The sequence below is a fragment of the Rhinatrema bivittatum genome, chromosome 2, assembly GCF_901001135.1.
Source record: "Rhinatrema bivittatum chromosome 2, aRhiBiv1.1, whole genome shotgun sequence".
Taxonomy (NCBI): domain Eukaryota; kingdom Metazoa; phylum Chordata; class Amphibia; order Gymnophiona; family Rhinatrematidae; genus Rhinatrema; species Rhinatrema bivittatum.
Window position 1 is genome coordinate 670192349 of NC_042616.1, and position 27489 is coordinate 670219837.

At 41.2% G+C, this 27489-nt stretch overlaps 1 protein-coding gene across 10 annotated transcripts in view; it reads right to left on the reverse strand.

Annotated features, from left to right (window-relative positions):
- STAU2 (staufen double-stranded RNA binding protein 2) overlaps positions 1-27489 on the reverse strand; it is a 559185-nt gene that overhangs the window by 384701 nt on the left and 146995 nt on the right. For all 10 annotated transcript variants that reach the window (XM_029591479.1, XM_029591480.1, XM_029591487.1 and 7 more), the window contains one exon: positions 5408-5567. In XM_029591479.1, the coding sequence (XP_029447339.1) occupies positions 5408-5567 (160 nt within the window). The remainder of the gene's footprint in view (positions 1-5407; positions 5568-27489) is intronic.

Sequence of the window (27489 nt, forward strand, 5' to 3'; positions counted from 1 at the left end):
GAAGACTTAGATTCTGCTCCCCATCAGAACAGAGGATTACTGACTATTCGGGAAAATCAAAAACTGGGCTCAGGTTTAGCCTGTGCTTGTTGTGTCATCTTAAGCTGACGACGCTCTTGTTGCAATGTCTAGCCTAAGTGGTTGCTACTACTGGGCTGGGAGAGGTGGTAGGTGGTACTGCTGAAAAGGATAAAATGGTTGATTCTGACAATATGATCTTTTGGACATATAGAAGGAGCACCTCAAAGAGTAACGCTGTTTGGGACCTGTCGAGAGGGACTGGACCACCATATTCTGCTCTTTTATCTGAGCAATCGTTTCTAAATTTTTTTTCGAAAAGGTTGTCCCCTTGACAAGGGATGTCCACCAACCTCTTATGAACATCATCTCATATGCTACTGGCTCAAAGCCAAGCCATATGTCGAGCACTAACTGAGACTAAAGAGGTACATGAAACAAAATCAAATGATTCATACACAGAACGGAGAAGATAATGTATGCAGTCTTCAACATCCAAAAGAAGTTGGGAGTAGTAATTTCCTCCTTCCACAGGATGTAGAAAAGGCTTCAGTTTTTTAATGCAGTCACGCAGATATTGCACCATATTAAATTGATGAGTGGAGATTTGAGCGGTAAGCAGGGCGCTCTGAATTACTTTCTTTCCAAAAACTGAATAGCAACCTATGGTGTTTTCCTGGAGGTGAATTCAAATGAATATTGTACTTTTTTTTTCCCTTTTTCAGGGTGGATTCAATGAATACAAATTGTTAAGGCAACTGGATGACTCCACACCCCAGTGATTTTTAACTCCATATTTTAGATCTAGCTTCTTAGCTATAGGAAAGCCAGAAATAGGGGTTTTCCACATTTTCATCTGTAACAGGTTTAGAATGTTCTGGACTACAAGAGCCACTAGCTTTCATAGAGTTTCAAGTATTTGAAAGAGATAGAAGATTTCTGATCTGGGGTATTTATCTTTGCGCACACTGACACTGAGCACCACTCCCATTTTTTCCATAAACTTCAAATAAGTAAGGTCTTCCGGCAGTGATGTATGGTCAGACGGATCTAGAAGTGGGTCAGGAGGTATGCCTGTACAATCTTCTTCTGAACCCAATGGCATGGGGTCACTAATCCAAGACCCCAGTGATGAAAAAGGAGAACTGGGGAGTCCTTCCAGTTACCCTAGAGGGAAAATGCCCTAGTCTACCACCTCTGACCGACTTGGCTGCCGTAATTGAGTGAGTCAATGAAGAGCCTCGTAGTAATTGAGTGAGACGATGAAGAACCTCGTAACAAATATTCTGATGATCTGTTTACCCTCATAATGAAAACTGGGACTCTGATCTGTGAAATCATCATAGCCATGCTGGAGAGAAGAGGATGGATAGTTTCTTCTGTCTCTTTAGTCAAAGAGGTAAAGAAATTTCTCTCCATATCCTGCTGTGTAGTTGAGTGTCTGATGTGTCCTCTGATGTGTAAGAGCTGGAACCTCTTCGGAGTCAAGAATGGGCTCTTGTTCTTCAACAGGAGATCTACTGGAGGCAAGTGGTACTCTGGAACACATTGGGTCCAGCATCTCCAATCGGAAACCCTCTGCCAGCAGTCTTGACGAGGTGAGGGCTCTTGTAATTGGAAGGAGAAGAGGCAAAGCAGCTCCCTCTGCACCTATTCTAGGGCAATTGACATAGAACTGTGTAGACCAGTGGTTCTCAACCTTTTTTCTGTCGGGACACACCTGACAGATGGTTCTCACATGCGTGACACACTGACCCATGATCGTCACGGGGCTAGATGTAAAAGTACAGTTTGCATCCACGCACACCCCCCTGACCCACAATAATGGATGTAAAGCAGAATTATGACATTCCCCATACAACTCACCCTACAAAAAAGATATTCTGGTTCTGGTGTCATCTCAGTAACAGCAACTCAAACTCCTTCTACTTCCAGGCTCAATAGCCCTACTTATGAAAAGACAGCAGTTTACCACCAATGCATGTCCTCTTGAGAAAACACAACAAATAAGACTGATACAAACGCTTACATGCTAGTAAAATATCTCATCTCAGTAACAGACACAGAACCGACCTAACATACTCCCACATAATGCACATAAACTAATCCGTACACAGTTACACCTGTATTATGGAATACACTCAAACAGGAGCAACCCTATCTATGAAAAGGCAACACTATAAATATTAAATCAGGCCCTAAAAACCAATACACCTCTTATTAGGAAAACAGAACTAGCAAGCAGCTATAGATCCCCACACAGAAATAATTGTAAAACTATACTAATAAGCAGAATAAATGTTTCTAAACAGCTATGAACAGAATAACATCCAACAATTAAAAACTCATAAAAACTATTAAAAATTCTCCAAACACCAATAAAATATTTCAAAAAAAGCAGACACATCACATAATATTAAATAATTAAAATGGCAGTCAATCAAGAAAAATAAACTTAAAAAGCCACCTTTACTTACCCCCTCCAGCAGCTCTCCTACTCCTCTTCCATGCAGGCCGTAGCACACAGCAGAAGCAGCAGTAGAGGCTAAGCTCTATACTCATGGTCCTCTTCCTTAATGCCCATGTCTCTCACACACACACACCATACCAGTCATGCCCCCATGGCCAGTTTCTGTCTCTCACACACCAATCATCTCCCAAACAGTCTTTGACACACACACCAGTCACCTTCCTGAACAGTTTCTCTCATGCCATACACACACACAGGCTTCCCACTCCCGTGTTCTACTTACATATATGGGCTTCTCACTCTCATAATCACTTTCTCTGTCTCATACACACTCACCTGTCTCTCACTCCCATGCTTGTTCTCTCCACATGCACAGGCTTCTCATTCCCATAATCACTTTCTTTCTCTCTCTCACACACACACAAACACACACCAGTCACCTGATCTCTCTCATGCATACACCCACACAAGCTTCCCACTCCCATGTTCTTTCAGATATACAGGCTTCTCACTCCCATGCTGTGTCTCACACACACCCAGGTTTCTCACTCCCATGCTCACTCTTCACATGCACAGGCTTCTCATTCCCATAATCACTTTCTCTCTGTTACACACACATACATACACACACACACACCAGTCTCTCTCTCATTTCCATGCTCGCTCTCCACTGCACAGGCTTCTCATTCCCTGAATCACATTCTTTCTCTCATATTCATACACACCAGTCTCTTTCTCTCATACACACCATCACCTTACCAACCAGTCTCTCGCTCTCATGCATGCACATACACAGGCTTCCCACTCCCATGCTCTCTCTCACATAATCAGGCTTCTCACTCCCATGCTTTCTTTCACACACATCCACCCCTCCACCCCCAACAGCAGGCTTCTTACGCCCATGCTTTCTCAGATACCCAGATTTCTCACTTCAATGCTTTTTCTCTCTCTCGCACACACACATCAGTCACCTCCCTGACTGTCTCATACTCTCACATACACATCAGTCATCTCCTTGAGCAGTCACTTTCATTGTTTCTCACATATACACATACATCAGCTCTCTGACCAGTTTCTCTCACTCACACAACATGCTCTCAATCACACACAGGCTGGCTGCTTCTTTCTCTCACTCACTTCCTCTTCCCCGCCCCTCCCCGAGCACAAATGGGAGCTGCAGCAGCCCCCGCAAGCCAAGAAAGTAGAATCCCATCGGCCGCGGGAGGCTCATGCTGCTGTCTCCTTTCTCGATTACCGGCTGCTTCAATTGCTCGGGGGACGATGCTGCAGCAGCCGCCGCTGCTACTTTATCACGCGGCACTGCTCTTTCTCCTTCCCGCGCACCGCGTATCACTTCCTGTTCCGGGTCACGGGGGGGGGGGAGAGGGGGCAGGCGCGGGAAGCAGAAAAGGCCAGCCACAAGTGCCACAGCTTCTTTTAGCACTGCTGTCGTTCCCACTGGGCTTGAACGTGTTGATAGCCCGGCGGCAACGGCAGCAGGGAAGAAAGAGCAGCGGGAGAGACCGGGAGCACGCGACACACCAGCCGGTGTTTGGCGACACACTAGTGTGTCACGACACACCGGTTGAGAAGCGCTGGTGTAGACAATGCCACTTTCTGACTCCAGTCTGGGGTTCATTGTGTCAACTACGATGCTACAGGAGACTTGCACTTCAACAGCATCAAATGCTTCAAAGATATCAAAGACAACTACTTTGAGTGTGCTAAGGGTCCTTCTTTGAAGTGTGTCGAGGAAGTTGGCGCAGAACAGGAATGCTTCAACAGTGCAAGCATCAGCTGCATTGGCGCAGTTTGCCTGAAAGGGGTACCGACACCGTTTGTCCTTGCACCATGCATCAATGTGTCATGCATCAGTGAATCTCGTGCAAAGAGGACTAATGTGTCAAGATGCATCAAATGAGTGTGGGCCCCATGTTCCAAGGTCTTCGATGTGACATATGTTAAGGGCATTAATGCTTTGTGTGTCAAATGAACAATGCACCATGCGTCAAGTGCATCAAGTGCACCGATGCACTATGCATTCATAATGCTGAGACACAATGCATCAATGGTGCCAATGCACCACACTTTGAAGACTTGTGCATCTTTGATGCAGGCTCCAATGTTCCCAGAGAATGATGCTGCTTCTTCCTCAGCACAGGGTACTTTGTGCTGCTCGACCCTGAGGCTTCAGTCTGGGATGACGTGGGAGTCTGAGAGCTCCTACTCAACTCTTTTCTCAATGAGCTATATGATGCTGCACTGCGGGAGGAGGATATACAGTGACTCTGCAGAGATTTACACAGCTCTTCAATTCTACATGCCCTGAACACTGAAAGCTCAAGGACATTCATCCATAGGAACAGCAATTTGCCTAGTTATGGTCCAGACTGAGGCAATGATAGTACCACTTGTGCCCATCTGTGAGGGACATTATCTGCCACAAATGCAGTTCTTGAATCCACTCATGGTAGGTTTCATTTTGCCAGACATATTGAGGAGGCAAAGATGCTTGCTTCTTTTTTTTTTTTTTTTTTTTTTTTTTAATCACTGGAAAGTGCTCTTGTAATTACTGAGGTCAGCAACTGAAGAAAAGAATATAATTTTATGAGTTTTAAAGCTTTTGAGAAAAAATATATGGAGAGACAGAGTATATGTCCATGCTTGTTCTCAGACAAAAAATGACTGAGGAGGCTCATGAGGCAACTCCTGCACATGCTCTTTAAAGCTAAAAGCTCTACTAGTTAGGAGAGACAAGTCCATTTGGTGCCTCCAGATGATGTCACCCACATGTTACGGCTAATTCAGCCTGCTTATCGACAAATAATGTATGTAGGTTCAGAAACAAAAACTTACTGTAAAATGAATTGTTTTGATGTATAGCATATGATATTTTGCAGACTTCATGAATGAACTTACCATGGGTGATTTTTCCGGGATAGGTTCATTCTGAAGGGCCTGAAGGGCTTTCATTGCAGCATTATGTCTAGCAGCTTGACGGGTTTTTCCTTCCCCAAAAAACTCACTGTTGCCCACAGTCAGCTGAACATAAAAGATCTTAGGCACTGGACAATGGTACCTAGCAAGAAATAAAGACATAATTAAAATTATATTTAAAAATATAAATATATAAGAGTTGTGAAAATGTTAAAGTTTATTTCAATCTGAGCTGACAACAAGCACTGGGATTTTTTTTTATCAGCCTGAAGTAAACTCTACCAGCATCACCTACAACCATGTACATATGCTTCTAATCTGTTTGCTTCTGATGCAGTAAAATAAAAACATTCATGATTTAATGCATTAAAAGCATTAAAATATTTATTTTACGCAGAAAATATGACTTGAAAATGCAGCTAGTAATTAGTTTGCTCTGCAATTGCTATCACAGTAAGCAGAGTTGCTTACCTGTAACAGGTGTTTTCCGAGGCCAGGAGGATGTCAGACCTCACATGTGGGTGACATCATCCAATGGAGTCCAGCCTGAAACTTATGTCAAAATTTCTAGAACTTTGTTTGTGCCTCACTGAGCGTGCCTGGCTCGCAGTTATACCACATCTCCACACAGGGGCCCCATCAGTCTTGTTTCTTAGCATTATAAGGAAAAGCCAACTCCAAGGGGTAATGCACAGGTTTTGTGAGGACTGACATCCTGCTATCCTCTGAGAACACCTCTTACAAATAAGCAACTCTGCCTTCTCTGAGGACAAGCAAGATGGCAATCCTTACATGTGGGGAATCCCTAGCTACAGATTGCTCTGAACCAAAAAAATGGGAAAACAAGAACAAAATGCCAATGAGCACAACAAGCTATTTTGTTGGCATCAAGCCTTTTTTCCATGTTATGCTTTATCTATGAGGAGCAGCCTAGAACAAAAACAACAAGCCTTAGAAGGGAATGGAATTGGGTTCAACATTTCAAACAAATTCTGCAGGACAGACTGGCCAAACCTACTGTTGTGTCAGGAGTCCCTGTCCAAACATTAATGCCATGCAAATGCGTGGTGAGAACTCCACATCACAGAATTTCATATCTTCTCCATGGATACTTATTTTAGGTGAGCCACCGACGCTGTCCACTAGATTCAGCCCACCTGGACATATCAGAAGATACAATTTGCCAGCCAATTCGATAAAAGTTTGGCAATGGCAATACCCAGTTTGTTGGTGTCAAAAGAAGAAAAAGCAGGGTGGATTTTCTGTGAGCTTCAGTCTGAAACAGATGTCAGCCAAGGCTCTTTTACAGTCCAAACTGTGCAGTGCTTCTTCACCTTGATGGACACATGGCCTGAGAAAAAATACTGGAAGGGCAATTGACTGACTAAGAAGGAATTCCACCACCACCAAAGGAAGGAACTTAAGATGAGTGTGCCAAACTATCCTACCTTGATGAAACTTGATATAAAGTGGATATGTTACTAGAATATGGAGATTACTATTTCTGTGTGCTAAAGTGACTGCCACCAAAAATACATCCTTCCAGATCAGGTACTTGCGGTCACAGGAGAGCAGTAGCTCAAAGAGAGCTTTCATCAGTTGGGACAGAACCATACTGAGGTCCCAAGACACAGCTGGAGGCCTGGTGGGAGGCTTCAAATGAAGCAGACCCTGCAGAAACTGGACAACCAAAGGTTGTACAGAGATGGGTCTACCTTCTACATGCTGATGATAGGTGCCAATTGCACTCAGGTGAATTCTGAGTTGGTTTTAGGAACATAGTAACTGATGGCAGAAAAAGACCCAAGTGGTCCATCCAGTCCTCCAAACAAGCTTTTTTTTTAAAATAAATTGTATTTCTTTTTTATTCTGTTAAGGGTAGTAACCACTGCTTTGTGCAGGTTACCCCCATGCTTTCTGTTAAGGGTAGTAACTGTCACTCCATGCAGGTTATCCCCAATGCAGGTTACTCCTTACCTTCATTTCCATCCTTTAGCCACTAAGGATGTTCTGTGTTTATCCCAAGTTCTTTTGAATTCCATTACAATTCTTGTCTTCACTACCTCTTCCGGGAGGGCATGCCATGTATCCACCACCCTTTCTGTTAAGAAATATTTTCTGATATTGTTCCTTATCCCTAGTTCTACATTGGAAAAGGTTTGATTCCTGTCCATCATTCATACCCTTCAAGTATTTAAAAGTCTGTATCATATTCCCTTCTCTCTTCCAGGATATACATATTTAGGCCCTTCAGTCTCATCTCTTATGGCTTTGGTTGAAGACCCCACACCATTTTGCTTGCCTTTCTTTGGACCTCTTCAATCCTGTCTCTATCCCTTTTGAGATACGGTCTGCAGAACAAAACACAGTACACAGATGAGGCCTCACCAATGATCTGTATAACAGGAGCATTGTCACCTCTTCTTTCCTGATAGTTATGTCTCTCTCAAAGCAGCCCAGCATCCTTCGTCTTAGCCACCACCTTGTCACATTGCTTTGCTGCTTTCAGATCATCAGATACTATCATCCTGATCTCTTTCCTTGTCTGTGCACATCAGTCTCTGGCCCCCCACCCCCCACACATAGAACTCCTTTGGATTTCTGCACCCCAGATGCATGACCCTGCATTTCTTGACATTGAATCTCAGGTGCCAAACCTCTGACCACTCCTCAAGCTTTCTTAGATCACTTTTCATTCTCTCTATTCCTTCAGGCATGTCCACTCTGTTACAGATCTTAGTGTCACCCACAAAAAGACAAATTTTTCCTTCTAACCCTTCTACTATGTCGCTTCCAAAGATATTGAACAGAACCGGCCCCAGAACTGATCCTTGAGGCACTCCACTTATCACTCTTCTCTCCTCCAAATAGGTTCCATTTATCACCACTAGCTGTCATCTATCAGTCAACCAATTTGTAATCCATTCTACCACCATGAGTTTTCTATGTGGGATAGTATCAAAAGCTTTTCTGAAATCCAGATAAATCACATCAAGCGCTCTTCCTTGATCTAATTTTCTAGTTGCCCAATAAAAAAAATTGCTCCATGACTTCATATTAAATGCAGAAGAAAACATTAGTTGTAAGATCAAGTCAAATTAGACTGGGCCAAATTTTGCTCATGTTTTTTAAAAAAAAAAATTTAAAAAGAATAAATATTTGAAAAACAATAAAAAGAAGAAAATATATGCAAAATAACAGAGGTTTTTTAGACCAATGAATGTACTTACTGGTTAGAGATTCAGCCTTTGGCGTTTTCCTCCAGTGCTGAGATCTTTTCCTCTCAATTAACAATTCTCTTTCTTATATCTATTTTGATAAGACAAGAGATATAAAGCTGTTTGAACAGCTGTGACATAATAACACTGGCTATCTTTTGTTTAAAAATCTAATTTAAACAGCCAGGTCTTTAAATCTTTTTTAAAGATTTTTAAATCTTTAGCCATCTGTAAATGGTCAGGCATGGTATTCCACAGTCTAGGGCCAGCTATTGAAATTGCTCTGTCACAGACTTCACTGAGGTATGCAGACCATAGTGAAGCTACACTTAAAATCCTTAATTTGATGATCTAAGGGATCTTGAAGGTGTGTGTAGATGTAATGCAGCACAGATCCAATTTGTATCTATGCAATTTGTAATTCTGTAGATCAAAGAAAGTATCATGTATTGGATGCAATATTGAATTGGTAATCAATGAAGTGATATTAATATAGATATAATCTATAGGTGTAATATGATCATAATATCTACTACCCATAAGTACATGAGCTGCTGTATTCTGAAATAACTGAAGTGATCATGTCCCATTCATGAGCTCATTGAATCACATCTCAGTGATAACAATAATATCCAAGTCTGCTTCCACTATTAGGGTCGGCAATTCTAGAACTTTGTTGCTCAGTTTATGAGCATTTGTGCACATAGCTTTCCAGCTTTTCTCCCCCAACTTGCTGTTCTTCCTGGGTACTGTTTCTTCTTTTCTGCTTAAGAGTGTACTAATTTCTTTCTTTTCTCCACCCACTTTCTCTATGTGTTGGTTATATTGGGGACGACATTTCCATTTCATTGACTTCCTTCTGCCACCCCCATTTTCTAGTTTAAATGCCTGATGGCATATATTCTGAGTTTCTCACTTAGGATCCTTTTCCTTGCCACAGACAAATGTAGGCTATCTTTACTGTATAGACTTTTATTATTTCATACATGGCCCCAGCCCCCAATATATCGAAATCCTTCCTCTTTGCATGAAGTTTTGAGCCATGTGTTGAAGTTAAGCCTTTCCCTTCCCTTTCCAAGAACAGTTAACACTTCTGAAAAGGCAACTGTCTTTGTTATATTCCAAAGGCTGGAAATCTCTGTGGGGTCGATGCAAAAAGAGTGTGCTGAAAGCAGGTGCTGAGTGTTCAATGCCTGTTTTCCTAACGTGCCCCCAGGCACCTCTCCTGGGGGCGCGATGCAATATTTAAATTAGGGCTTGCACTGACAAGAAGGCTCTAGGGGCGACTGCATGCCCCTAGCGCCTCCTTCACAGTGTGCGCCCGAGACAGGTCCACTGTCGGCGGCTGTCTACCAGTTAAGAAACCGAACGCTGAATTTATCAGTGTCCATTTTCCTAATCCTCGCTCATCCGGGGGTTAGGAAAAAGTATAAACTCTTTCTCCCTTTCTAATACAAAGAAAATAAACATTCTAGTTCTCTTATTTATAACATCGATGGATTCCTCTAAAAAAGTGGATATACCTGGTGTACTCTCCTCCTCCCTCCCAGTTATATTACTCATTTGAATAGGAAAGTAGTAAACTTTTTAAATAGATGGTATCTCTTCACATACAAGAATTTTCCTCAAATATTTCACGAACATCTCATATGGTGAAAGCAATCTGATATAAGGAAAATTTACAAAGCATAAATTTTTTGCTCTGATAAGATTTTCTAAATTTTCCATATCTGTATGTAATATCATATTATCAGATGTGTGTGCATTTTCCAACATTTTTATATTATTTAACTTCTAAGGACAAGCTCTTAACAGATGATTCTATATCATTTAATCTTTTCCCCTGTTCTTTTATAACTACTTTGTTTCCATTAACTAAAGCACCAAAGGAAGAGTTCATTGGGGAAACATTGGAATCCAGCTTGATCAGCATCCTCCACAGGTCCCCAAGGGTTATATTGGATGCGTCAACGGTAGTAATCCATGCGCTACCAATGGTAATCATTGGTGTTCCATCTCCTGCTTCTTGCTGATCTAGCTCCAAGCAGGGGGATGTAGCAATTCTCGGTGACTGCGAAAAAATTTCTAAGTCACTTACATTTGCTCCATCACCGACAATAGCACTTACTCCAGATGTTCCAGCGGGTGTGAAGGTGTTGGGCCTATGCCGGGACATAGTGAGACATCTGATATGTCCCTACCACCGTCCCCTTGTGGCGAAATCCTATTGAAGTGTGCATCCATGGGGCCGATTCTCTATGCAGCAGGAGATGAAGCGACAAACTTTGCTTTTCTTTTACGCCCCAAAAAAATCCTATTCGCAATCAAAACCAATCAAAGGCGATCAAAGCTGATCTAAGCCACGCGCAGGCGGCTGTGGTGCGCCGCAATCCCACGGGCTTTTAACCTCGCGGTCTCTGGCAGATGACGTCAGCAGAAAGTAAGTCCCACAGCTGTTGCTGGTAGTTAAAGGGTATTCACCAAATGCTGAGCCAGGCAGGTCTGTGTCTGCCCCTCTCTCCACACATAACGGGCCCATACTCACCGCAATCCTGCGGGCTTTTAACCTCGCGGTCTCTGGCAGATGACGTCAGCAAAAAGTAAGTCCCACAGCTGTTGCTGGTCGTTAAAGGGTATTCACCAAACGCTGAGCCAGGCAGGTCTGTGTCCGCCCCTCTCTCCACACACAACGGGCCCCAAGAGCAAAAAATATAGTTTCTATCCAAACCTTTACCTAATTTTTCTCTGTTTATTTATTTTAAACCAACCCCAGCAAAAAACATACAAGCTCAAAAATTCAGACCAACGTTATACTACCCCCCAGAAATTAAGAAAAAGCATAGACTGGTCAAGCAGTCAGGGTGTACTTATTATCAGGAGGCTGAAAACAAATGAATTCTTGAGAGCTGGGAATCACTGGTCTTGAAACCTGACTCATACGAATGTAGAAGGTAATCAAGAAGTTTTTGGGTGGAGCAGAAGAAAGGATCTAGGACCTTTTGCTCAAACCACAAGGCAAAACTCCTCCATTTAAGTCTCTAGCACTTTCGAGTGGAATATTTTCTTGAAGCTAAAAGAACTAGACACATTTTCTGACAGGTCAAGTGTTTGCAAAGTCAACTTCTCAACATTCAGGCAGTGAAAGGCAGGGACCTGGTATTAGGATGGTGCAACATGCCTTGATCCTGAGTAATAAGATCCCCAGACTGATTGGTTCTGTGATGGATTTCTCACTTAACAGCAAGAATCAAATTTTTCTCTGTCAAAATGGGGCCAGGGGTATCATGGTCACTCTGTCTTTCAGTTTCAATAGAGTCTTGTGACTAGCAGCATCAGAGGATATGTATACCATAGAATCCAGCTGCAACTGAGGGGGAAGGCATCTGAGGTTACTTTGCCCATGTCCATTTCCTGAAATAAAAGAATGGTGGTCATAGATCATGTGGCAATTGTTCACTTTGTGCGAAAACCATGCCAAGAGATATATGGACTCATCATATTTCAGGGGATTTACCATCTCATATTTCCAGGGATACACCGACAATAATGTCATATATGGTTTACATTATTGTATGTTCTTGCCCCTTAATATATGTGGGCCAAACCAAATGGCCAGTTTGAGTCAAGCTCATTGAACATTGGCACTGCCTTACTGACAAGAAGCTGTAGGCATTCATGGTTCAACTCTGTTTGGATTGTGGTCACAAATTTTAAGATCTTCATTGGATCATTATCAAATGTGTACAGCCAAAGGCAAGGGGTGATGATCTCAAGTGTCAGCTGAATTATTGTGAATGTTACAATCTATATACTCTTATGGTATGAACAGTAGGGTAGAATAGCATACCTTAGATCTGTAACATATTTGGGCCTGCTGTGGCCTCAAGGATAGTCCAGGAACACAATGAGACTTGACTAGTCAAGTTCTGGTGTAAGTATTTATTTGCAGTGGTTCACCCTTACAGAAACAAAATAGAAGCTTATCTTGCATCAGGTACAATTGTCAGGTAAAGATACTCCATACAAAATATACCAGGAGGTGCTACCAGCTCCCTGGGCCTCCTCAAGCTTTCTAGGCCTGGGTTCTTATGGTAGGGTGAAGGGAACCTACCTTCACCCAGAATCCCTTGCGGCATTCTGCTATAAGTAGGACTAGGTTAGAAACCTGAACCAGACTCCTTAAGGTAGAATGAGGGAGTTGTCAGTACACTCCGTTACAAATCCTTTAACCCATTAATGCAAGAAAATAGGTACATTCAAGCACCAATGAGAATAAGATTAGAAGGCCTAATCTTATTGGTTCTTTGCCAATGACATTGATAACAAAGTTCTGTGCTTGGCTTGCAGTTGAATTAACGTAGTTAAGAAATGGAAAAAAGAAGCTTTATTTGCAACATCAAATGTGGTAAAAGTGATGCATGGCCCTGATGCAGAGATTTATCAAAATATGGACCTGTGTTGGGATATTTAGCAATGAGAACTGCCATATTGGGTCAGACAGCGACGGTAACTTTAATATGGAAGCGCAGGTGCACATGTATGCACATATGCCAGCTCTCCAGAGACACAGCCATTTTATAATATACTTGTGCATATATGCGCATGGTTTAAAATACGCTGAACGCGCATACATGTGCACACAATTTTATATGGATGTGCGCATGTGCGTGCAAATGTCGCATCTACCGCATAAGTGAAGGGATTTTAATAGAAATGTGCGCCGACACAATTACCAGTTAAACCACTTTGTTCCCAGTTCGCCCAGGTAAGGGACAGGACTTTCTAATCTCCCTATTTAAATAGCCTTCCTTTTCCCCTCTTAACCCCAACCTTAAAACCCTGCTGACATGCCTATATTTTTTTGTTTTAGGACTTACATGCCATCTATAAGCAATAATAAAGTTACGCGGTAGGTTTTTACACACTGTTTTATTCATAAATCCAGCAATGCCCACTCCCCTGTCCCATCCCTTTTTTTTATTTTTTCATTTGTGCACGAATCTGGCGATATGGGCATACTCGGTCGGCTTTCAAAATCTGCTCGGCACGCACCAGCCCAATATACTCGCATCAGGCTTTAAAACTCTCCTATAAGGGTCCATCAAGCCAGTATTCTATTTATGACAGTGGCCAATCCAAGGCACAAGTATTTGGCAGGATTCCAAATAGTAAACAGATTCCAAGTTGCTTACACCCGGTGATAAGTAGCTGCTTTCTTGAAGTTTAACTGGTTAATAACGATGTATGGACTTTTTCTCTAGTAATTTGTCCAAACCTTTTTTTTTTTTTAATTCTTTATTTATATTTTGCACAACAACTATTTTCATGCAATTAATACATATATTCAAAATAACATTTGAATATCCTTAGGAGCAGGATAACTTTAAATCTAATTGCCAATACATATTCCAACATAACATATATTCACCTGAACTCCTGTTACAAAACAAATGGGGAGCTTAAGTTGAGCAATTAAGTTATTGTCATAATTTTAAATAATATACAGAACACGGAGTATATTTCTATTACTTATCCAATTTACCTGGTGTTCGAGATAAACAAGAATTAAGTGCTACTACTCTCCTTCTGCTTCTTGCACTCATCCAAGAAACTTTCTAAATGTTCTGGATCGTAATAAACAAATCTTTTCCCTTCTCTATGCATAACACATTTGCACGGAAATCTAATTATTATATTTATACCAAATGTCCTTGCCAAATTGGCTAACATTATGAACTTTTTGGCCCTAACCGAAGTAATGAAACACCTGGTGTGAGTGCCTCTCCCCCTATGGAGTCTGCCTCAAACCAGAAACAGGAAAATTCTCAAGCCCTATTATTTACACCAATGCCTGATAAAAAATTTGTGACATTAGAAATGTTATGGCAAGCAATGTCTGTACTTCAGAATAATATAATGAAACTTAATGTAAACATTAAAGACATGCAAGAAGTCCTGCTGAACATAAACCCTATTGTTACAAACTATGGGACAACCTTGAAAAAAGTTGAGGATGAGATAACTACTATTAAAGAAGTTCAATCTACTATTATCCAAGGTGAAAGCCTAGTTCAAAAAAAATGGAAAATTTGGAAAATTCTATTAGATATTTGAATTTGAGAATGGTAAACTTCCCAAAATGTAAAATAATATCTTTGCAAGAACAATTAAAAAATTATTTTATTGAAATCTTACAAATACCCCTGGATAAGTTACCGGTGATGTAAATGTCTATTTCATAAATAAAGATCAGGGTATAAGTCCTCCCTTAGTAGTACAAGAAACATCTCTCAACGTAACTGAATTAATTGAGACCTCATTTAGTTCCCAGGTGGAGAGAAGAGGCACTCTTTTAGTGAAATTTGCTCTATCAACAGATAGAGACAAAGTGTTAAAAAATTTTATGTTAAATAGAGCCACTCTCTACCTGGGACAAAAAATATGGGTTTATCCCGATGTTTCTAAGGAAACACAGCAGAGACGGAAAAAGTCCAAACCTTTTTTAAACTCGGGTATGTTAACAGTCTTTACCAGCAATGAATTCCAGAGCTTAATTGTGCATTGAGTGAAAAAGTACTTTCTCTGATTTGTTTTAAATGTGCTACTTAGTAACTTCATGAAGTGTCCCCTGGTCTTTTTATGTTTTGAAAGCATAAACAAGTGATTCACATTTGTCTGTTTTACTCCACTCATGATTTGATAGAAATTGAAAAAGTGGTGTTGCTTCAGTTAGTTAACTTTTTAATAGAAGAATAATGCTTTTCAACCCAGACAAGCTAGATTTAAACAAAGACTCCGTAGGGAATATTGAGAGGAGAAGAAGATTTTGCTGGTGGCTGAACAGGATCAATAAGTATTACTTGCTGGGCAATGCTGGAACTTAAAAGTTTGGAGAAAGGTTAAACTATGGGGTAAATTAATGTTTCTTTTTGTTTGTATGCTGGACAATCCAGAACAGGGAATAAGAAACTCTTTGCCAATTTATGAAACTTTTGTAAATTCAACTCTGCTCTTATAAAAACGTAATTTCTTCCAGAGTTCTGGCACCATTATGGTAAAGGTTCTTTTTACAATCTGCTGACTTTTGTCCACATTCACAATTTCTAACTGATAACCCTAAGCGGACCTCAATTCTCATTCTGGCATATACCATTTTAACTTCTTACATACATATTTTGGACCCTTACCCCGTAAACATTTAAACACTGTTACCAGTAGTTTAAATTTTACACATTCAACCATCGGTAATTATATCACAATGATACGGTTTATCGATTTGGTGGGGGGTTTGGCGCATTAAGTTAGGGATGACAGAATCCAAAAGGATAAATAACCTGCAAGAGACAAAATATACAGTAGAATCTTTATGGTGAAAATTCCATATGTAATGAGAAAGAGCATAGCGGTGGGGGAATACTACAATCTACCTGGCCAATTAGACAAATGGACAATGAATTGTTAATCAAGATTATGGAAGCTAACAAATTTGGCAGCACAATTCGATTACAATTACCCCAATACTGACTGGGTAAATATAACATCAGGACATGTTAGGGAAGTAAAGTTTCTAGATGAAATAACTGACTGCCTCATGGAGCAGTTGGTCCAGGAACCAACGAGAAGGGGAGCCATTTTAGACCTAATTCTTAGCAGAACACAGGATTTGGTATGGGAGGAAATAGTGGTGGGACTACTCATCAACAGGGATCATAGTGCGAACAAATTTGACTTAATGACTGAAAGGAGGACATTAAGTAAATCTACAGCTCTAGTATTAAAATTTCAAAATGGAGACTTTGATAAAATGAGAAAAATAAAAAAAAACTGAAAGATGCGGCTAAAAAGATTAAGAGTTTACTTGAGGCATGGTCACTGCTTAAAATTCACGCAAAAAAAAGTCCCAATCCAATTCAAATGTATCCAACAGCAATTTAAAAAAAACCAGCAGTAGACTATAAGTATGATTAATGGGAAGTAATGTTTCCCTTGCATTTTTAAAAGCAACAAAAAATCATTTAAAAATATATATGTCACTAACATCGGACAGTTAAGACAGCCTCAACACCAGGCGTCGCATGTGGGAAGCCAGATAACATCAAGGGGCACCCTGCAGCGCTTCTCACCCCACGGTCATGGGAGGGGAAGTGAAGGAAACAGCTTGATCTTCACCTGGAACTGGAAAGAAGCAGCAATGTAAGTGCTGCGATCATTAGACCCGCCCCCCCATGACGTCACTAACATCGGACAGTTAAGACCGCCTCAACACCAGGCGTTGCGCGCCGAAGGGGCGCGACAAAGGGGCGTGACAAAGGGGCTCTCCCCTTTGTGCACCCCTTCGTGCAAACCTTTGTGTATATGTAAAAATTTATTTTTATGTTTCCTTTGTTAACTAAGCTGTTTCATTGTATTCAACTAAAGAATTTTTTCCTGCTTTTTCTGTTTCACTGTAAACCGGCATGATTAGCATTTAATGCAAGAATGTCGGTATATAAAAGTTAAAAATAAATAAATAAATAAATAAATAAATATATAATTTCGGGACTGATGATTACATGTGACCAGATGTGGTGGAAATGTTAAAATAATACAGAATCTGCTGAATGTTATGGAGCTCCCACAAAAAGAAATAGATATGTCAAGTGATTGAAAAAATTTATTAGTTTATAATCAGACACTGTTTAAAAATACCATCTTGGAAGTCAGGTCCAGAGATATTCCACGTGTTTAAAAAAAAGTGGTAGGAAGGTCAAACGACTGCCAGCATGGTTAAAAAGTAAGAGAGGCTATTTTAGTCAAAAGAAACTTTTTCAAAAATTGGTAAAAGAATCTAATTTAGGAAAATAGGAAGAAGCATAAGTTAAATGTAAACATTGATAAAGCAAGCTAAAAGACATTTGAAAAGAAGCTGGTCATAAAAGCAATAACTCAAAATAAAACATTTTAATTTCTGAAGCAAGAAGCCTGTGAGTCAACTGGACCATTAGATGATCAAGAGATTAAAGAGGCACTTAGGGAAAATAAAAGACAAAAACATGCCGACATTGGCCAATGTTGCAATTGTGGATGTTTTAGAGCTGAAAAAAATCTATTTAAAAGTCAGCAAGCTTAGACATGGAGCAGCAAAATTAGTACTTGTATGATCACAAAAAGCTAAGCGGCGTATGCAAATTTGAAATTTTTATTCAAGTGGGAGGAGTCTGCGCAGAGCAAATGAAAATGAGGGCTGGTTAGTGTTGTGTGCGATAACATAATGCACACTATCACAGGATTTAACACCGGAAATAACTACACATTTTTTCTTGGTGTTTTGCCTGTGATAGCTGTGCATTACGGCCAAAACGGTATATATTGCAAATCCTGTTTCGGGAGGGGGGAGAGGGAGAGTGAGAGAGAGAGCCTTTGTGGAGGTCTACCTTTTTTTGAAATTTATACCACTGTAAGAGGACACACTAATAACTTGGGGTGAGGTTTGTGGGGTGGGTAGATTCTAGGGGGCAATTTTACATGCACAGTCATACGTACCAATAGCACAGTTACCATCAGTAAAGATATAGGGGCGAATTTTAAAAGGGTTACGCACGTAACCCTTTAAAACCCCTCCTTCGCACGCCGAGCCTATTTTGCATAGGCTCGGCAACGCGCGCAAGCTCCAGGACACGCATATGGACCGAAGCCTCCGGCACGGCGGCTTTGCCAGGGGATCGCGCGCCGGCAGCTGGCCGGCGCGCGCAAGTTACGCCTGCCTCAGGCGTAACTTGCCTGAGGCAGGCGTAACTGCCTCAGACGTAACTTTACGCCTGCCTCAGGCAGGCGTAAAGAAGAGAAAAAAGGGTGGGGGGGAGCGAAAGGAAAGTTCCCTCCAAGGAAACGGGGAAAGTCATTGGGGCTCCCCTAGGGCTCGGCGCGCGCAAGGTGCACAAGTGTGCACCCCCTTGCGCGCACCGACCCTGGATTTTATAACATGTGCATGCAGCCGCGCACATGTTATAAAATCGGGCATAGATTTGTGTGTGCCGGGTTGCGTGCACAAATCTATGCCCGCGCATGCCTATTAAAATCTGACTCATACTGGGGCAGATTTTCAAAGGGTTACGTGCATAACTCCGAAAACCTGCACCAGCGCGCACCGAGCCTATTTTGCATAGGCTCGGCGGCGTGCGCAAGCCCCTAAATAACTGAAACAAGGTGGGGGGGATTTAGGTAAGGCTGGGGGGTGGGTTAGATAGGGGAAGGGAGGGGAAGGTGGGGGGGGGGGGAGTGGAAGAAAAATTCCCTCAGAGGCCGCTCCGATTTCGGTGCGGCCTCGGAGAGAATGGGGAAAGCCATCGGGGCTCCCCTAGGGCTCGGCGTGCGCAAGGTGCACAAGTGTGCACCCCCTTGCGAGCGCCGACCCCAGATTTTATAACATGCTCACGGCAGTTTGCGCATGTTATAAAATCGGGTGTACATTTGTGTGCGCTGGGTAGCAGGCACAAATGTATCCCGCGCGCACAGATTTTAAAATCTGCCCCACTGTGATTTAGAGTGATGAAAGTTGAAAGGAGAGTAAACTTGTAACAAGTTATCTCTACCTAGCTTGATTGCAGCTCAGAAGATAATGCATCAATCTAGGTATAGAGAACATGGTAGAAATCTACTCTTCTTTCACCTTTCTAATTGATTTGTCACTTTCAACCTTATCGTGCTAAAAAACATCTGGAAATGTTGACTTATCCTCTGATTATGAGCTGCTTGGACTATTGCAATGTATATCATGACTGTTCAAATATCCTTATGAGGCATTTGCATTAAGTTCAAAATACAGTCGCCAATTTGCTTTATACAGCAAAGAAGAGAGACCATATAACACCATTACTTTTGGGATTACATTCCTGCCAATAGACATTAATTTATTTAAGAATTTGACCTTGATTTTTAAAGCTTTTCTTGGTGGGTTTCCTCAGTACTTAGCTATACTCGATTCCTTATCAGCTGCAAAGAACTCTACCATCTCTTCATCAAGAGTTATTAGTAATTCCTGCACCAACTGTGATTAGATTGGAGCTTATATGATCAACTTCATTCAGTTATTTTGCTCCTGTCTTGTGGCACTCACACTCTCTGAACTTATTACAAAAAAGGGATTACATCAAATTTCAAAAATGTTTAAAGACCTGTTTATTAAGGTGTTTTATAATTACTGTTACAGTTTTTCTGAGTTGCTTAGTATTGTTTTTTAGGACAGTAGAGTATGGAAGATTGTATTTTTAAAAATAAATGTATTATTGTGAATTTGGTTGTTTTACTGATTTTTATTGTAAACCACTTTGATATGAATGTGAGATTGCGGTATATAAAGAATTTTAATAAACTAAACTTTAGTTTGTCATTTTGCCCTATTAGATCAGCCAAGTTCACCGTAATTTGTTTCAGTTCCTCTGAAACATAACCATTAAATACCTTTTCCAGCACAGGTATCTTCCCAACATCCCCCTCTATAAACAATGAAGCATAGAATTCATGTACTCTTTTCACTGTGGCCTTGTCTTCCCCAAGTGAATCTTTTACCCCTTGATTCTAACTGTCCAACTGACTCTCTCATTGGCTTCTTGCTTCGGATGTATTGAAAAAGATTTTATGATGAGTTTTTGCCTCTATGGCAAGCTTCTTTTCAAATTCTTTTTGCCTGCCTTTTCAATATTTTACATCTAACATGTCAGTGCTTATGCTTTTTCGAATTTTCCTCATTTGGATCCTTTTTTCATTTTTTGTAAAGACTTTTTTTTTGGCTATAATAGCCTCTTTCACCTCACCTTTTAACCATACTTCTTCCTAAAGTTGGAATGATGATTATAAACTGAGATATTACTGAGACAGTGTTATGCTATTAATGTCATGGTCCCTTGTAGGATGGTCTTACACATTTTTCCTTTTGCTGTTATGTGAAAAAAAGACTGGATATGAACTTCAGTTTTGTTTTACAGATACCATAACAGTAATGAACATCATTCATAAGCCAGGGCATGTTGATAAGATCTCAAGCTCTCATATTTACTGATAGAGTTCTTTTTAATACTTCTATTGCACCAAAGAAAGCTTCCTTCCAGAGATATGGTATAAAATTGATATTAATATATTTTCCTTCCCTGTTCTTGGCAATATGGGATAAACCTGACCTGTGTTTTACTAGATCCACTTTCTCTCTGTGGAGTGACCTGAAGATAGAGAAAAAGGTTTTTATCCTTCTGGAGGATGTTGAGGCAAAATATAATGCTACTAATATTCCTGTTTTCTAATTTATTCAGATAAAGTATTTATCTATTCCATAGTCCTACAAGTCTGGATGCCCAGGGACTAACTTCTTTTGAAAGACTAAATAAGGTATTAGATAAGAAGAGTTTTGTCTCAAAAGTAAATCACATATTGACAGAATCAACAGTTAAGGCTCTGGAGAAATATAAATCCATCTTGGAAAGGGATTCGGAGTCTCATTAATCAGAGGAAGAATAGCATGGTTTGTTTATTGGGTAGCAGAAAGGTGACTCTCTGAGTGCTAACATTCAGATGAATCACTATAAGATTTCCTACTATTGGCACCACACTCTAGATAGATTTTATATAATGGGTTAGAAAACAACTGTTGGCAAAATTGAGAGGAACAGAGTAATGTTTTCATATTTGTTGGTGTTATCCAGTAATCAGAGATCATCTCCTGGATTTATAATATTATTAATATATCCCTGCCTGTTGAACTGGCCACTCTATTATTAAAGTGACAGACCAAAATTATCAATGCCACTTACACAGTGTTATATCATCAAAAGATAATCGAAAGGGGAACCAAATGGTTCATTCACTGTGGAAATTTCATCTTATTGTAATGTTGAATTATTGTAACTTGTAAAATATTTATATTATTATTTATTTTTTTTTTTTTTATTTCTCAATTTTCATGTCATGATACATTACGACAGATATACAGTAAATTTTTTCAGTCCTTATTTCAACATTTGACAATACTGTTTAGATTTCCAAAGAAAAAATTTTTAACTGAAAAATATACACCATAATCGTACAGCAAATGTTGCAAAACCACTCTTTTGTATAACTTCTTTTAGTGATAATTTAAAGGAATTTAAACCTGGGATCAATGGAAATCATTATTTAGGAGATTAAATAGGATAAACTAATTTCTATTACATATGGTACAGTTATTGCAGTTTCATTACAAAATGCCTGATACTTCAGGGTATTATTGGGGAAGAGGCAGTTGGCTCTCTTGCCCCTACAAATTGGGTTAGATGTTCTAATTGGGAGAAGATAAAAGTTTCATTTCCCCGCTTAATTATACATCGACAAGGGTATCTGAGCATATAGGAAAACCCTAGTGCAGTTACCCTTGATCTTAATGCCAGAAATTCTTTTCTTTTAATACGTGTAGAGGGAGCCAGGTCTGGGAAAATTTTTACATCTTGACCACAATAATTAACAGGAAATTTCTGAAAGTAAACTTTCATTAAATTACTCACATCAGCTGTAGTAATTAAAGAAACAATCAATGTACTTCGTTCTATTACCTGTAAGGTAGAGTTTTCTAAAAAACTTGTTAAATTACTAGGTATTGATACAACAGGATCTGAGGTTCTTTTCTTTACAAAAAAGCAAGAATTAATTGATGGAATACTATTTTCTGTAAATCCCAGAACCTCAGTGAAAAATCTTTTCAGGGACGTAAATGGGATTTCTCCCGCTATTTTAGGAAAATTTACAATCCTTACATTTAATTGTCTCATATTATTTTCAAGGATTTCCAAACGCTTTAAACATGCAATCTGGTCCTTTACAACTAAATTATTAACAGACTGCACAGTTCTTATATTATTTTCAACTTCATCTACTCTTGTTGACATTTCAGTAACTTGTCTTTGTGTACCATATAATTGTTGTTGTAAATTAGAGGATACCGAATCTATTTTCCCCCTCCAAACCTATTTACAGTGGCATTCAAACCACTTACCAGGTCCCAAATAGCCCCTAATGTGACCGTCTCTGGCCTAGTTGTTAAAGAAAGTCTATCCACAGGGTTCTCAGTTTGAGGGACGTTCAGATGTAAACCTGTAGACAATATAGCTGTTTCTTCTCCTCCAATGGAGGCAGGCTCAGTGGGATTCATCACTGAGCTTTGTCCCGGAACAACTTCCTCAGATGTTACATTTTGCACCACTTTATCAGTGGGCAAAATTACTGCACCTCCTTCTGGATCGCTTTGAGGTGGAGGCGGTCTGTCATCAGGACTGAGGGAAATCTCATCCTGGGGAGTCTCCTGTTCTCCTTTCGAGGAGCTCCCAAAGGACTCACCGGAACCCTCTTTTCCTAACTGCTGCATAAAACGGTCTATCTCAAGTTGAAGTAATGAAGGTAAAGGTTCTGAGGGGAAAACCCTCACTTTGCCTTTTCGTTTAGCTGGCATAATAATACTTAAAGAAAGTTTATACCAGAATTCTAACTGAGAAAATACACGTTTTCTGTACCTTTATTTTCCTTGATCCCAGTCATTGGAGTCCGTCTGCAGGGCTTCCTCTGTTAGTCCGTCCAATCCGGACTAAGCCGGACCAAGCCGTGCGCACCCCTTAGGTGCGCACGGCTTTGGTGGCGCCGGCGGCTGCGGGGCGCCGCACTCGCGCCGATTTTAAGGCGCGTCTGGCTCCTCCCCCTCGGGTCGGTCCTCACAGCTGGTAGGTGTTTCCTGGCCTGACAGAGGCTCTGCACGGCACGGCAAGCTCCCGGCAACCAGCCTCTCTCGCGCCGGTTTTAAGGCGCGTCTGGCTCCTCCCCCTCGGGTCGGTCCTCACAGCTGGTAGGTGTTTCCTGGCCTGACAGAGGCTCTGCACGGCACGGCAAGCTCCCGGCAACCAGCCTCTCTCGCGCCGGTTTTAAGGCGCGTCTGGCTCCTCCCCCTCGGGTCGGTCCTCACAGCTGGTAGGTGTTTCCTGGCCTGACAGAGGCTCTGCACGGCACGGCAAGCTCCCCTATTTATATTATTTAATACAATTTAATAATATTTTTTTTCAAAAAATAAAGAAAGTAGCACTTGGCATGTAGGCTTATTAAATTCTATTAAAGGACAAGAATTTCTGCTAACATATTTTGGTCTTGCCCACATATCAACTAAAAGCTTCAATAAAATTTGAGCATTGTTGGGAAAAACTAAGGGGCGGATTTTCAGAGCCCTGCTCGCGTAAATCCGCCCAAAACCGGGCGGATTTACGCGAGCAGGGCCCTGCGTGCCGGGAAGCCTATTTTACATAGGCCTACCGGCGCGCGCAGAGCCCCGGGACTCGCGTAAGTCCCGGGGTTTTCGGAGGGGGCGTGTCGGGGGCGTGTCGGGGGGCGGGCCCGAACCGCGCGGCGTTTTCGGGGCGTGTCGGGAGCGTTCCGGGGGCGGGCCCGGGGGCGTGGCTACGGCCCGGGGCGGCCCGGGGGCGTGGCCACGCCCTCCGGACCTGCCCCCAGGTCGCGTCCCGGCGCGCAGGAGGCCCGCTGACATGCGGGGATTTACGCCTCCCTCTGGGAGGCGTAAATCCCCCGACAAAGGTAGGGGGGGGGTTTAGACAGGGCCGGACGGGTGGGTTAGGTAGGGGAAGGGAGGGGAAGGTGAGGGGAGGGCAAAGGAAAGTTCCCTCCGAGGCCGCTCCGATTTCGGAGCGGCCTCGGAGGGAACGGGGGTAGGCTGCGCGGCTCAGCGCGCGCCGGCTATACAAAATCCATAGCCTTGCGCGCGCCGATCCAGGTTTTTAGCAGATACGTGCGGCTCCGCGCGTATCTACTAAAATCCAGCGTACTTTTGTTTGCGCCTGGAGCGCAAACAAAAGTAGGCTATTCGCGCTCGTTTTAAAATCCGCCCCTAAGTATATAATTTGCAGAAAACATTTTGAAAATGTATTTGAATCATTATCTTGTGTATTTGGACCTATGGATTTCTTTTTATGCAACTTGAAAATGTAAATGTTTGATATGTGCTTATATATTTTAAGCTTTATTCTTCAAAGATATTTGAAAAAAAAAGTAGATCAGATTGCAGTGAGATGCAAAAATCTAAATGTCAGACATAAGAAAAAACTGACAGGAGCAGAAAAAGGAGGGTTAATTTGATATTGTTAGGGTGGCATACATAAATTACAACAGCACAATCTAGAAAATGAACTAGGTCAAATATGATGAACTTATCAATAGATGATCAAAAAACAAGGGTGGAATGTCAGTTGCAATGCAATTTCTTTTATTTTATAGTTATGTAAACTGTATGGTGATTACCCACATATTTCATACTGTTTTTGGTGAGTTCATTTGGACTCCTTTTGCCAGTTCATTAAACCATAAAACATTTGTGCTATTATTAGTGACTTATAATAGGGATTTTTTTCAAAATCAAACAGAAGGTAAAGATTAATGACCATACTAAAAATTAAGTATTAAGTAATACATGAGGTACTACATGTATGATTTTGTCACGAATTATATAGTCATAAGTACAGGCAGTTTTCAGATTTAGAAAAAAAAATGCAATGCTCAATTTACAAAACTCTGCACGATAAACTGAGATTTTTAATGTGTTTCCAGAAGTCATAAATTTAGGCAGTGTATAACAGCAAAGTTTCTTTCAGCTTTATGGGCCTCAGACAGCAGACAGCAGTATAGGCCTGAGAGTCATTCATGTAAAATAAAAGTCATAGACAGACAAAGGACAGTTCAATTTAAAACAAAAATCCATACAATAAGGGATGTTTAGAAATTACATATTTTAGAGGGGAATAGTTAGAAGGTAAAAGTTATTATGTGTGTGATAACAGATTGCAGAAATCTTTTTTGCTGTGGAAAGATGTGAGAGAGGTTTCCTGGAGAAATAATCAGCAGAGCTTTATTCTCTCACACCTCTTCACCATCTCCCAACCACCCAAGTCACATAATTTTATATACAGACTGTTATCTATATTAGAAGGTTAGGAGGGAATTTTTACACAATAAGGGTCAATTAGGGATTTACATCAAGTGAGTAATTAAACCTGACCTTAGCAACTGATAAATTGTAGTTTTTTGCAGGTCACTGACAGATTAACATAAAGTCTCTTAATTTATTAGGGCATTTTAAATTCGATTAAGAATCCCCACGCCTTATACTTTAAATAACTTTAAAAAATCAACAACATTAAGATGCAGACAGCAGTGGGATTGGGGCTATCCAGCCTTTTATACCAAGTGCCATATGAATGATTATCTACCTGTTGGTGAGAGGTTGCATGTGTGCATCCAATGTAAAGAGCTCCTGGGTTCTCAGAGAACAAGTCTAATCTCTGGGGTCTAGAGTAGTAAGCCTGGACAAATTGAAGCAGACCTTCATGGACATCATAGAGCGGTCCTACCTCCAGTCTGGCAGCTCTTGTGCTGCTTTGGAAAAACAAAGTCGCCTGGAAAGAAATCATCACCTTGGTGTGGCTATAGCTAGCACCTGCCCTCCAAGTGATGCATTATTCTCTCACAACAAAGTTATCTCCAGGGGCATGTACCCAGGAGGGAAGGATTAAGGCTGCCATTGTAGTTGGCAATTCAATCATTAAGAATGCAGACAGCTGAATTGCTGATAGGCATGAGGATCACTTGATAACTTGCCTGACTGGTGCGAATGTAGCAGAATTCACACACTAGCTAGAAAGATATTGAGAGCTGGTTGAGGAGAAGCCAGCTGTCATGGTACATGTAGGAACTGTGATGAAGAAAACTCCTTGTTCCAGTATTAAGTTACTGCCAAGGCACAGAAACAGAAGGGTCCCAGCAAAAGGCAGATACAGAATAGCTTAGAAAAAACCCCAAACCCCACAAGCCTAAAGACTCCAATTCCCAGTAGGGAGTTGAATTGGAATGACCGATGGATCCTGGGATGGAACCTCTTAGTGAAGGATGGGTGGCAGCTCCCATCTCATCTCCAATCTACATCAGCTAAAAAGGCGGCAGCGGGTCCATAACCGCTCTGGAAGTCACTCCAGAATCATCAACTTCCTGAGAGAGAAGTAGACAAGATTGCGCCACTAGGGCGCAACAAGAAGCTATTTGTAAAGTTATCACCACTGCTTCAAAGGCTTGCTTAAGGATAGCCTCAATCCACCTATCATGCACATCCTTCAGGGCTACTCCTCCCTCCAAGGGGATAGTCGTTCGCTTAGAGACAGCCCAGACCAGTGTATCCACCTTGGGAAAACATAAACGCTCCCTCATCGCTGAATCCAGGGGATACAGGCCTTCCAATGTCTGACTCCTTTTGAAACTTGCCTCTGGGACTCCCCATTCAAGATCAATCTATTCCTGAATGGCATCCATAAGAGGGAAAAAACAAGAGGCTTTATGCAAGGAAACCAAAATGGGATTCTTCTTTGGTTCAGTCATGGAATCTGCACCAGGAACACCCAGCATCTTCAAGGTCTGGGAAACCAGGGCCAGACGTTCATCTCTATGAAAGAACCACAATACAGTCCGATACGGTATCAATCTCGGAGGAATTTCCCCCATCTTCCAGGGGATCAGGATCTGCCTCATCATCAATGCCATCCACTTCCTGTCAGGATTACCCACAGTGAACCAAGACATGCTCCTGCAAAATGCCGCTGCCAAGCTTCTAACCAGCTATAAAAAATATGACCACATCAATCCAGTTTTGAAAGATCTCCACTGGCTTCCAATTCATTATAGAATCCAGTTTAAATGTTTCTCTTTAATACACAAAAACATATATGGAGAAAACATCGAATGGCTGAATGCGGCTCTGCGCATTCACATGCCACAACGAAATCTTAGGTCCGCAGGCAAAGCACTATT